Source organism: Littorina saxatilis, linkage group LG2 (genome assembly GCF_037325665.1).
Source record: "Littorina saxatilis isolate snail1 linkage group LG2, US_GU_Lsax_2.0, whole genome shotgun sequence".
In the NCBI taxonomy this organism is placed as follows: Eukaryota; Metazoa; Mollusca; class Gastropoda; order Littorinimorpha; family Littorinidae; genus Littorina; species Littorina saxatilis.
Window position 1 is genome coordinate 78,602,592 of NC_090246.1, and position 12,734 is coordinate 78,615,325.

Below are 12,734 nucleotides of genomic sequence, written 5' to 3' on the forward strand. Positions count from 1 at the left end.
TGATTTCTTTTCGGTATTCTGTTTGACCTACGGTCAAGGGAAATAACTTTGAACGACCGAACAATAAACAACCACGAGAGAGCAGAAGCGAAGGGTACGAATCTGTCTCACCCAAGCGTCTATTGACATTCACGATAAAATGTCGAAGTACAGAGAACTTGCGTTGCTTCAAGAACAAGAGAAAACACTGATGGAGCTACACATGTCTTTTGGTGACCAGCTGAACAGACTAAAGGTAACAGAAAAATTAAGAAAATAAATCCAAAAACAAAGAAAGAGACTACCAACTAATACTAATTAATAAGAATAATGAAGAGTTTCCTGGTAGAAGGTAAAACTATGGCTAAAACTATTGATCAGACTGGAGCTACACTAAATAATATTTGACTCTTCTGTCACTGTTGAGGGCAACGGGGTCATGCCAATACGTCCCAGTACCATTGTGTCCCAGTACCATTGCGTCCCAAAAAATGCCGTCTCATTGCGTCCCATTAAGCAATCCCATTGGGTCCCAATACCATTGGGTCCCAGTGCCATTGCGTCCCGTACCATTGCGTCCCAACAAAATTGCGTGTCGATAGGTCCCAAGAAAATTGCATCTCGATACGTCCCATAAAGGAATCCCATTACGTCCCCGTACCATTACGTCCCAACACAATTGTTACTTGAGCAATGCTTGAACGCTGCGGTGGGCAGTGTGTGTGTGTTAGTGTGTGTGTGTGTGTGTTATGTACGTATGTATGTAGGTGTCTGTGTCTACATTTGTGCGTGTATGGGTTTCGCTATCTGTGTGTCTCGGTGTCTATTTGCTGAAGGTTCGATGACTGGACAGTCAGTCTAGCTTTTCTCAGAAACGGGTTTAAACATCGTCTACTCAGTAAATAAGCATACAGTCATGTCATGCTCGATTACATACAGTGGAATACAAAGCGGTGTACTGTACTGTTTCGGTATTTTTCTTTGTGTCGAGCACCGCTAAACTGAGCATATATTAATTTTACACTTCGGTTTAGGTTAGCGTGCTTCAGTTCATTTTAAAAGAAAGAACATGGTTACCTCAGAAAACCTGTAAGGAAAGCAAGGAGCGCCTCAAAACAAACACACTGACATGCAATATCCTTTACAGTTTCTGATTATATCGTGAAGGATTTTTTTTCTCCCATGAACAAACAGTTATTTATTTATTTATTTATTTTTATTTTTTTCCACTTCACCTCATCTCGACTAACCGGTACACATCTTTTTTTTTCTTTTCTATTTGTGAAATACTGCTATGTACCGACACAATTTTTATTACAAATCGTGTTGAACGCGTTTTGTAATAAAAATTGTGTAATCCGAACACGATTTGTAATACATTTATTACAAAACGCACTTTTATTACAAAACGTGTCGCTACACTGCTACAGTAACATTTCAGAAATTAAATTCACTAGTATTGGGACCTAATGGTACGGGGACGCAATGGCACGTAATTGTATTGGGACGTAATGGTACTGGGACGCAATGGTACTGGGACCCAATGGTATTGGGACGCAATGGTACTGGGACGCAATGGTACTGGGACGTAATGGTACTGGGACGTAATGGTACTGGGACGTAATGGTATTGGGACGTATTGACATGTTCCCAGGGCAACCACACACACACACACACACACTCCTGGGGTACTAGCTACTAGGGGCTACTAGAACACCTACCGTGCAGTTTATCACGACACTTGTGTCAGGTGTTGTGTGGACTAAAGGCATTGGTTTCAAAGGAGGTTGATGTACACTGTGCAAATCCATTTCATTGTCCGTAAGAAAATAAAACTCTGTTTTCAGTCAAGTAGCTTTTTTTACATTTAGTCAAGTTTTGACTAAATGTTTTAACATAGAGGGGGGAATCGAGACAAGGGTCGTGGTGTGTGTGTCTGTCTAGTCTGTGTGTGTGTGTAGAGCGATTCAGACTAAACTACTGGGCTGATCTTTATGAAATTTGACATGAGAGTTCCTGGGTATGATATCCCCGGACGTTTTTTTCTTTTTTTCGATAAATTAAAAATACCTTTGATGACGTCATATCCGGCTTTTTGTAAAAGTTGAGGCGGCACTGTCACACCCTCATTTTTCAATCAAATTGATTGAAATTTTGGCAAAGCAATCTTCGACGAAGCCCGGGGTTTGGTATTGCATTTCAGCTTGGTGGCTTAAAAACTAATGAGTGAGTTTGGTCATTAAAAATCGGAAACTTGTAATTAAAACTATTTTTTTATTAAACGATCCAAAAACAATTTCATCTTATTCTTCGTCATTTTCTGATTCCAAAAACATATACATATGTTATATTTGGATTAAAAACAAGCTTTGAAAATTAAAAATATAAAAATTATGATCAAAATTAAATTTCCGAAATCGTTTTAAAAACTATTTCATCTTATTTCTTGTCGGTTCCTGATTCCAACAAGAAGAGCAAACGCTCGATCGAGTCACTTTCGCAGTTCTGAATATTATATGAGGCAATTTTTCCTTCAAGACATACCTGTGACCTTGAAAAAGGTCAAAGGTCACCAAAGCAGACGTCAAAGTGTAGAGGTCACTGGGAGTCACGTTCACATAAAATTTGAGCCCGGTCACTTTTATAGTTTCCGAGAAAAGCCCAACGTTAAGTTGTGTGTTGCCGAACAGAAAAGGCTAGTTATCTCCCTTGTTTTTCTGATAACGTTCGTAAAAGGCTACAGATGTAAATACTTTGATGTAAAGAATAATCCTACAAAGTTTCAATCACATCCGATGAACTTTGTCAAAGATATAAAATGTCTAATTTTTCCTTTGACGCTGACCTGTGACCTTGAAAAAGGTCAAAGGTCAACGAAACCATCGTTAAAGTGTAGAGGTCATTGGAGGTCACGACTAAACAAAATATGAGCCCGATCGCTTTGATAGTTTCCGAGAAAAGTCCAACGTTAAGGTGGTGTCTACGGACGGCCGGCCGGACGGCCGGCCGGACGGCCGGACGGCCGGCCGGACAGACTAACACTGACCGATTACATAGAGTCACATTTTCTCAAGTGACTCAAAAACATATAGATATGATATGTTTGGATTAAAAACACGCTCAGAAAGTTAAAACGAAGAGAGGTACAGTAAAGCGTGCTATGAAGCACAGCGCAATCGCTACCGCGCCAAACAGGCTCGTCACTTTCACTGCCTTTTGCACTAGCGGCGGACTACGTTCAGTTTCATTCTGTGAGTTCCACAGCTTGACTAAATGTAGTAATTTCGCCTTACGCAACTTGTTTGTTGCTCTGAGTGTTCATTTTCTCAGTGCATACACATCTCAACAAGAAGTTTTGAAACAGTGTTCTAGCCACTGTCATCAAATTCTAAATAGTTTGAAGAGACACACAATACACACACACGCATGCACAAATACACACACACGCATGCACAAACGCACACACACACAAACACGTGTATTTGGGAATACATGTAGATATTAGATGGGAACCGTTTGTTTATAATGATTTATTCCAACAATGACCAAGGGTCTGTAACAAAGAAAAGATACATACATGGTTATCCTCTAGATATGGCCAGCACCTTTTACAATTATGTGGGTTATAGATACATACATGTATACATGTCCGTATTCACTATGTGCATTACCGGATGATTTTCTGATGTGCAGCAAAATAATGTTCAATGCACTTTCAGGTGGAAGAGCTGGCTCTGACAAACTTGCTACGGCTACAGAAGGAGAGAGAAATACAGGCACAGACAGGAGTATCAGATACGAATACTGAGGTAACATATATAAATCGTCTGCTCAGAGCCACAACCCTATATCTCCAACATCCCGTCAGAGCCACAACCATATATCTCCAAAAAGTCTCAATTTTCAATTTTAATACTTTTATAGTAGTAGTAGTAGTAGTATATAGGGGCGGCTATATTTGTTAGCCGAAGGCCGCGAGGCCTTATTGGTGCCCCTTCTTTGTCAGATACTTTGCATGCCTAAATCCCTATTCTTTCAATCAAAGTCGTAAAAAAGGTTAAGAAATTTTGGAGAATTGTCCAAGAAGTTTTTGAAGGCGTCTACTGTGGGTGCGAATTTTATGTTAGCGGGTAGTGCATTCCAATTGTTAGCAACTCTTTGAGAAAACGAAAACTTGCGCTTGTTAGTCTTACAGTGTTGAACAAAGATTTTTCCCTGGCTGTTTCTGGTGTTGTCTGTCTGCTTGAATGTGAATATTTTGTGCATGTCAATATCATCCACCCCATTTATAATTCTATATGTTTGTATTAGGTCACCCCTTGTCCTCCTTCCCTTCAGAGAGTGGAGGTCTAGGTATTTGAGTCTGTCCGCGTAAGACTTATCCCGGCACTCCTTTAGAATTTTAGTTGCTCGACGCTGCACCCTCTCAATTGTCTGAGACTGTCTCTTGAGGAATGGGCTCCACACCACATTTGCATATTCCACCAGTGGTCTCACAAAGGCTTTGTATAGCTTTAAGAAGGTGTCCTTGTCAAGAAATGAGAACGTTCGTTTGATAATGCCAATCCTCTGATTAGCTTTTGACACAACTCCTCGAATATGCGGGTCGAATGACAAATTGCTGTCGAAAACAACACCGATGTCCTTTTCCTCATCACATTCATTTATTTTTTCAATAGCATCATTGACAGTCATCACGTAGTCATATTTGGGATTCTTTTTACCAGAATGCAGAACATTGCACTTTGAAACATTAAAAAATAATTTCCATTTATTTGTCCAATCCTGAAGTTAGTGTATGTCTTTTTGCATGACTGAACTGTTTGTTGCTTTAATTGTACAGCTTTGTATCATCCGCAAATATCTTCACTATACCACTAACCACATCTGGTAAGTCATTTATAAACACTGTAAATAGAACCGGCCCCAAAACGCTGCCCTGTGGAATTCCGCTGAGAACTGCTGCTTGGTTCGACGTTGCCTGTCCAACTCGTACCCTCTGGGACCGGCCACTCAGGAATGACCGAATCCAGGAAAGGACGCTGGAACTAAGCCCATACGAAGCAAGCTTTAGGAGTAATCTCTCATGCGGCACAGTATCGAAAGCCTTCTTAAAGTCACAGTAAATAATATCTATGGCTTCACCTTCATCAACAAATTTTATGTATGAAAGGGAGTTATAAACATTATGTTAAAACAAGAATCTCATGCAAAAAGTAATTTCCAAGATATAAGCCCTATATAACTTGACTAAATGTAAAAAGAGCTGAATTGTAATCAAAAACGTTGTTGGGGTATATTTCGGAACATTCCTGTATTTGAAACTTTTCACTTCCGGCGTGCGATGTGTGTGTGTGTGTGGTAGGGACTTACTTTGTGACAGATCGTCCAAATGCGCAAGTATAAGAGCTGCACGTTTTAACGATTCTTGTATTGTATTCTTTGCATCAATCAAACGCGCACACATCGATCGATGTGTGCGCGTTTGATCGATCCACCAAACGCGCAGATCGATCAAACGCGCCTAACATATACACCAATAACCTGGAAGCTTCAGCAATGCATTGTCAAGGGCCCTTCCATAAATCCAAGCAGCTTAGCCTTGCAGAGGCATATATGGAATTGCCTTGCCGCTCTTACATCAGTAGCTTACCACACAGTTAAATAACTGTCAGCATTTGTATAACAGTTGAGGGGAGAAGGGAGAAGTGAATAACTTTGACCCATGTTGGTTGTCCATTGGTCTGGTTTATCCAATTTACACTATAGTTATTCTCTGCCGTGGACATTGGTAATCTTGATTTGAGAAGAACATAATGGTACTACATGTACAGACAAGGTTGTCATTAAGCTGGGCCTTGATGTTAGCATGCATATGGAAAGTTCTACATGCAATACGATGCATGCTTTCGAGTTAAGGTTTGATGTATGATACAGTCTCACTATGACTAGTTTTTGTATTTGAACATGAAGACATAATCAGTGGTCTACTGCTGTTATATTGAGCTGAGGAAGACACGCACTGAAGTTAAAAAGAAAATGTTTTAGGTTATATAGACAAACCGGTGCTTTTGCATATAATTATTGACTTTTGTATGTGTGCAGATTGGACCAGCAGAGGAAGCTATTGAGCGAGAAACGATGGAAGTGCTGGATCTCTTGGTTTCAGAGAATCCAGACACGAAAGGTACACTCTTCTATTTTTACTTATGCCCGAGCTTCTCAGATTTCACTGTGAATGCACTAAAGACTGTGTTAGCTCCCCTCTTTATGCACCCACGCATGCTGTCCGTGGGGTCTGACTAATTACTACGCGACCTTGCACTACCTTGCGCGACCTCAAACTAAAGCATGTACATGTAATCTATATACAGTCGAGACCGGATGTAAGAAAGTCGTCGGGACCCACTTGTTGTCTTTCATACATCCGGTCTCTACTAAATCCGGTTAACCGGATGTATGAAAATATTGTGGATTGACTTTCATACATCCAGCCACACGTCTGTTACTTGATAAAAGTAGTTTTTTTTCATATCATTTTTATATTTAGTCAAGTTTTGACTAAATATTTTAACATCGAGGGGGAATCGAAACGAGGGTCGTGGTGTATGTGCGTGTGTGTGTGCGTGTGTGTGTGTGCGTGTGTGTGTGTGTGTGTGTCTGTGTGTGTGTGTAGAGCGATTCAGACTAAACTACTGGACCGATCTTTATGAAATTTGACATGAGAGTTCCTGGGTATGAAATCCCCGAACGTTTTTTTCATTTTTTTGATAAATGTCTTTGATGACGTCATATCCGGCTTTTCGTGAAAGTTGAGGCGGCACTGTCACGCCCTCATTTTTCAACCAAATTGGTTGAAATTTTGGTCAAGTAATCTTCGACGAAGCCCGGACTTCGGTATTGCATTTCAGCTTGGTGGCTTCAAAATTAATTAATGACTTTGGTCATTAAAAATCGGAAAATTGTAAAAAAAAAATAAAAATTTATAAAACGATCCAAATTTACGTTTATCTTATTCTCCATCATTTGCTGATTCCAAAATCATATAAATATGTTATATTCGGATTAAAAACAAGCTCTGAAAATTAAATATATAAAAATTATTATCAAAATTAAATTGTCCAAATCAATTTAAAAACACTTTCATCTTATTCCTTGTCGGTTCCTGATTCAAAAAACATATAGATATGATATATTTGGATTAAAAACACGCTCAGAAAGTTAAAACAAAGAGATGTACAGAAAAGCGTGCTATCCTTCTTAGCGCAACTACTACCCCGCTCTTCTTGTCAATTTCACTGCCTTTGCCATGAGCGGTGGACTGACGATGCTACGAGTATACGGTCTTGCTGAAAAATGGCAAATGTTGCGTTCAGTTTCATTCTGTGAGTTCGACAGCTACTTGACTAAATATTGTATTTTCGCCTTACGCGACTTGTTTTATTTGTATTTGTTTTTTTATGTTTAAATGTTTTGATACATATCCTTGTTAGAAGAAAAGGTTTGTGAATAACAAGTGGAAAAGTACATGTACTTACATACACTGACACAGTCAGGACAACCGATAGAAAGAGCAACTGTTTGTGTAAGGAACTGTTCTGCTTTGCATAAGGCCGTGCACTCTCCGCCCCCCACGTGTGTGTGTGTGTGTGTGTGTGTGTGTGTGTGTGTGTGTGTGTGTGTGTGTGTGTGTGTGTGTGTGTTTGTGTGTGGCTCAACTGTATTGTGTGTGTTCCCTCCACAACCCTTTTGTTGCGCTTTTGACAATGTTTTTGGTCGTGGAAGCTTTGTAATGACCGTTGGCGTAGCAAATAACATTTACTGAGTTCTCTCTCTCTCTCTCTCTCTCTCTCTCTCTCTCTCTCTCTCTCTCTCTCTCTCTCTCTCTCCGAAACGCACACATTTATAACACACACACACACGCGCGCGCGCACTGATTACAAACAAGTCGCGTAAGGCGAAAATACAATATTTAGTCAAGTAGCTGTCGAACTCACAGAATGAAACTGAACGCAATGCCATTTTTCAGCAAGACCGTATACTCGTAGCATCGTCAGTCCACCGCTCATGGCAAAGGCAGTGAAATTGACAAGAAGAGCGGGGTAGTAGTTGCGCTAAAAAGGATAGCACGCTTTTCTGTACCTCTCTTTGTTTTAACTTTCTGAGCGTGTTTTTAATCCAAACATATCATATCTATATGTTTTTGGAATCAGGAACCGACAAGGCATAAGATGAAAGTGTTTTTAAATTGATTTCGACAATTTAATTTTGATAATAATTTTTATGTATTTAATTTTCAGAGCTTGTTTTTAATCCGAATATAACATTTTTATATATTTTTGGAATCAGCAAATGATGGAGAATAAGATAAACGTAAATTTGGATCGTTTTATAAATTTTTATTTTTTTTTACAATTTTCCGATTTTTAATGACCAAAGTCATTAATTAATTTTTAAGCCACCAAGCTGAAATGCAATACCGAAGTCCGGGCTTTGTCGAAGATTACTTGACCAAAATTTAAACCAATTTGGTTGAAAAATGAGGGCGTGACAGTGCCGCCTCAACTTTCACGAAAAGCCGGATATGACGTCATCAAAGACATTTATCAAAAAAATGAAAAAAACGTTCGGGGATATCAATCCCAGGAACTCTCATGTAAAATTTCATAAAGATCGGTCCAGTAGTTTGGTCTGAATCGCTCTACACACACACACAGACAGACAGACAGACAGACAGACAGACACACACACATACACCACGACCCTCGTCTCGATTCCCCCCTCTACGTTAAAATATTTAGTCAAAACTTGACTAAATATAAAAACAACAACAAGAACATAAAAACAACAACATAAAATACAACAAAATAAAATACAACAACATAAAATACAACAACATAAAAAAAACAAAAAGATAACAACTGATTCACATCCTTGACCAATGTCTCTGGTTATAAATGTAACAAAAATGCCTTCTGGGCTTTTATGGGTCTTCGTGACGAATTTGTAACAGGTTAAAAAAAATGATTGAATGGAGAAACAAATTAAACAGAACAACTCGTTGACAGCTATAGAATCTGGATAAAAATCAGTTGGTGGGGAAGTTTTCAGGGCATCCTCATTTGGTGACTTGGGTCTACTTTCGTTTTCTTACAACCGGTCTTGCAACAACGCATTTGTGCTGCTCGGGACCAGAGATTTGCTTTCATACAACCGGACTTTTATACATCCGATTTTCATACAACCGGAAAATTCTAAGTAATAACAAAGAGTAGCTTCTGCCGGGACCCTGCCTACCCCTTTCATACATCCAGACTTTCATACATCCGGTGTTTTATACATCCGGTCTATACTGTATATATATACGACTAGTGTCTGTGTATCTGTCTGTGTATCTGTCTGTGTATCTGTCTGTGTATCTGTCTGTGCGCGATGCACGGCCAAAGTTCTCGATGGATCTGCTTCAAATTTGGTGGGCATATTCAGGTTGACCCGGTACAGGACACAACCTGGTCGATATTTCAACACGTGCTCTCAGCGCGCAGCGCGGAACCGATTTTGGTTCCACCTCAGCTATTTTGGTTCCACCTCAGCTACCCGGGCCCCCATACCGACACACCATAGCCGCTACACCACATCACAACGCCAAAGTTCTCGGTGGATCTTTTTCAAATTTGGACACCGTATTCAGCTACACCCCGGACACAATATCATCAATGAGATATTTCAACACGTGCTCTCAGCGCGCAGCGCTGAACTCATTTTCGTTTTTGTGTTCATTTCACCATTATAAGTAACTCTTCCTTATCTTCTCCAGTGTTTGGCGTTTATCTCCCTTCCTTCGTGTGGCTTTCCCGTTCAGTTCTAAGTTACTATTACTATTTTTAGAATGTCACTGCGCTGTCCACTGCGCTGTCCACAACGCTTCCCTTGCACCCGTAAGTTGTTCTTACTGTAAAAGTGAAAAGGTCGAATCAATTTATAGCCACGCGAAAAATACACTCTCACCTATCTCTATATATTTATAGATACAGATATGCATATATATACATACGGCTTCTCTGTGTGTGTGGGTGTTTGTGTGTGTGTGTGGGCAAAAACCTGTGTATTGTAGAGTTCTGTTTGTGATGTGGTCTAGCGGCTTTTGTCTGTCTGTATGTTCTGGCATGTGAGAAGCCACAGCAGATAATATAGGGCCAAGAAATAAGCTCTAAAATTCTCAATCCCGTTTGACAGGACTTCGCCTTCAAAGGTGATTGTGGTGAACCGCCACGCTGTCTGTCTCTGTCTCGCGCCGTTCACCCCAAATTCCCGTTTCTGAGTAACTATTTTTAGAATGTCACTGCGCTGTCCAGAACGCTTCCCTTGCACCCGTAAATTGTTCTTACTGTCAAAGTGAAAAGGTCGAATCAATTTATAGCCACGCGAAAAATACACTCTCACCTATCTCTATATATTTATAGATATAGATATACATATATCTAGATATACATACAAAGGGACTTTGCTCTGTAAATCTCGGTCCCCCTTGAGGAGGGTCTGATGCTCCCAATAGGCTGTTTGTGAAGGGATACTTATTTCTCTCTCTATCTCTGCTAAGAGATTTTAACAAATCTCGGAAGAAAGTCTCTGCTGACTTTCAATTGTTTCTTTCACAATTTCTGATGTTTTATATATATATATATATATATATATATATACGGCTTCTCTGTGTGTGTGTTTGTGTGTGTGTGTGTGTGGGCAAAAACCTGTGGATTGTAGAGTTCTGTTTGTGATGGGGTCTAGCGGCTTTTGTCTGTCTGTATGTTCTGGCATTTGAGTAGCCACAACAGATAATATAGGGCTAAGAAATAAGCTCTAAAATTCTCAATCCCGTTTGACAGGACTTCGCCTGCAGAGGTGATTGTGATGAACCGCCACGCTGTCTGTCTCTGTCTCGCGATTCACCCCGGCGAAGCCGGGTATTCCTCTAGTATTTTTTATATATATATAGTATCTTCACAGCAATATCTGACTTTATACCAAGTTTTAAGTCAAAGAAATTAAAAATAACGGAGTCATAATGTATTTTGCGACGAGCTATCGAGCGAAAGTGAAAGCATCGTGCTTCAGCGTCCGACCATGTTCGCATTGATTTAAGAACGCAGGCTCAATGCGAACATGGTCGGACGCAGATATCCGATGCTTGCACTTTTGCTCGCTAGCTCTTCGAAAATACATCATAGCTTCCTTATGTTTTATATGTCTGACTTAAAACTTAGTACAAAGTATGATAATGTTGTGAAGATACTAGATATATAAATATATTACATGAACATTATTTAGTTTGAGGTTGATCCTACGTTCTTAAATCAATGCGAACATGGTCGGACGCTGAACCACGATGATTTCACTTTCGCTTGATAGCTCGTCGCAAAATACATTATAACTCCGTTATTTTTAATTTCTTTGACTTAAAACTTGGTATAAAGTCAGATAATGTTGTGAAGATACTATATATATAAAAATATTACATGTACATGCTTTAGTTTGAGGTCGCGCAAGGTAGTGCAAGGTCGCGTGTGGTCGCGTAGTAATTAGTCAGACCGCGTCCGTGAGATCACTTGTTAGTGCACAAGTACTAGTCTGCAATGTGTTTGACTTGCCATGAGACAGAGAGAGAAAAAGCAACATTCAGTCAAACATGCGCCTAAGGACCTCCCAAGTTACTGATCACAAGAGGTTGTTATAGACCGGTGGTTGCTATGGGAATGTGAATTTAGAATTAAAAGACACTTGTCAGGATCCTTGAGGGTGGTCATTGTGAGCAGGTAATTGCAATAGACAGGTGGTCGCCAGAATGATGCAAATTTATTCTTGCATGGTTTGCAACCAGGGGAAAAGTGCCGTTTAGTAGCGATACATGGCGTTTTAGTATGTTCAAAGTAAAAGTTTTCAAGGTTACCTGGCTTACATTTTACTGCAGAAGCATGTATTTTGAAAAGATAATTATCTGAGCATTTTAACAATATCATTCACAACAGCTTGTCTGACGACTTGGGATTCTGAAATCCCCCTAATTTTTACATAAAGTAGAGTAGGGTCAAATGGCAATACGCGGGTGGGGGTCAGGGGTTAAAGGTTTTTGTTTGTGAAAAGTAGATATAAACCACAGCTTTGCTCACCACAATACATACATGTATACCTACATATATATCCTACTATTCCTAGCGTGTTCTCAACGGATATAGAAGTGTCATGTCTACCACGTGGAGTTAGTGCATGAGCACATACTGGATTTTGTGTTTCTGCATCCTGAGGTTCAATCTCTTCTTTTCTTTGCAGAAGAAGAAGAGGAGGAGGAGGAGGAGGATGAAGAAGAAGAAGATGATGATGATGAGGAGGAGGAGGAGGAAGAAGATAAAGAGGCAGATGAAGAAGGCAATGACAGTCAGTACAATGACCAGCTGACAAATTATCTGGAGGACTTGTTGCATGAACAGCAGGAGATGATGCAACTTGGCGTTATGGAAGATGAACAAGAGGAAGAAGAGGAGGATGAAGATACATGACTTTATTTTATAGATAATGATTCTAGCATGAATGTGTGTGTGTGTGTGCATATGTAAATCAAATATCCCAGTGGTAAGACTGCTTTGAATGGCGCATATTTATGTATCTGTGTGAATAAAATGAATATTTTGAACTTGACAATCTTTTGTTATTGTACATGAAAGTATACACACTGACATGATTTGTACAGCAGATATCCACAG

At 39.7% G+C, this 12,734-nt stretch overlaps 1 protein-coding gene across 2 annotated transcripts; it reads left to right on the forward strand.

Moving 5' to 3' along the window:
* The first annotated feature begins 33 nt into the window (after nt 1–33).
* LOC138959798 (snRNA-activating protein complex subunit 5-like) lies at nt 34–12,672 on the forward strand. 2 transcript variants are annotated; one of them, XM_070331413.1, is made up of 4 exons: nt 34–235; nt 3,699–3,788; nt 6,085–6,166; nt 12,307–12,672. In XM_070331413.1, the coding sequence occupies exons 1-4, from the start codon at nt 140–142 to the stop codon at nt 12,528–12,530; spliced, it is 492 nt and encodes a 163-aa protein (XP_070187514.1). In that variant the 5' UTR covers nt 34–139; the 3' UTR covers nt 12,531–12,672. The 2 variants fall into 2 exon arrangements, with proteins under 2 accessions (XP_070187514.1, XP_070187513.1); XM_070331412.1 differs by having other exon boundaries at nt 35–235; nt 12,304–12,672.
* The last annotated feature ends 62 nt before the right edge of the window (nt 12,673–12,734 follow it).

Bases quoted from the DNA above. Each gene is read 5' to 3' on its own strand.
- LOC138959798 (XM_070331412.1), top strand. From the start codon at position 140: ATGTCGAAGTACAGAGAACTTGCGTTGCTTCAAGAACAAGAGAAAACA. The intron at 3,789-6,084 runs GTAACATATATA...GTATGTGTGCAG, and splicing joins TATCAGATACGAATACTGAG to ATTGGACCAGCAGAGGAAGC. The intron at 6,167-12,303 runs GTACACTCTTCT...TTTTCTTTGCAG, and splicing joins AGAGAATCCAGACACGAAAG to AAGAAGAAGAGGAGGAGGAG.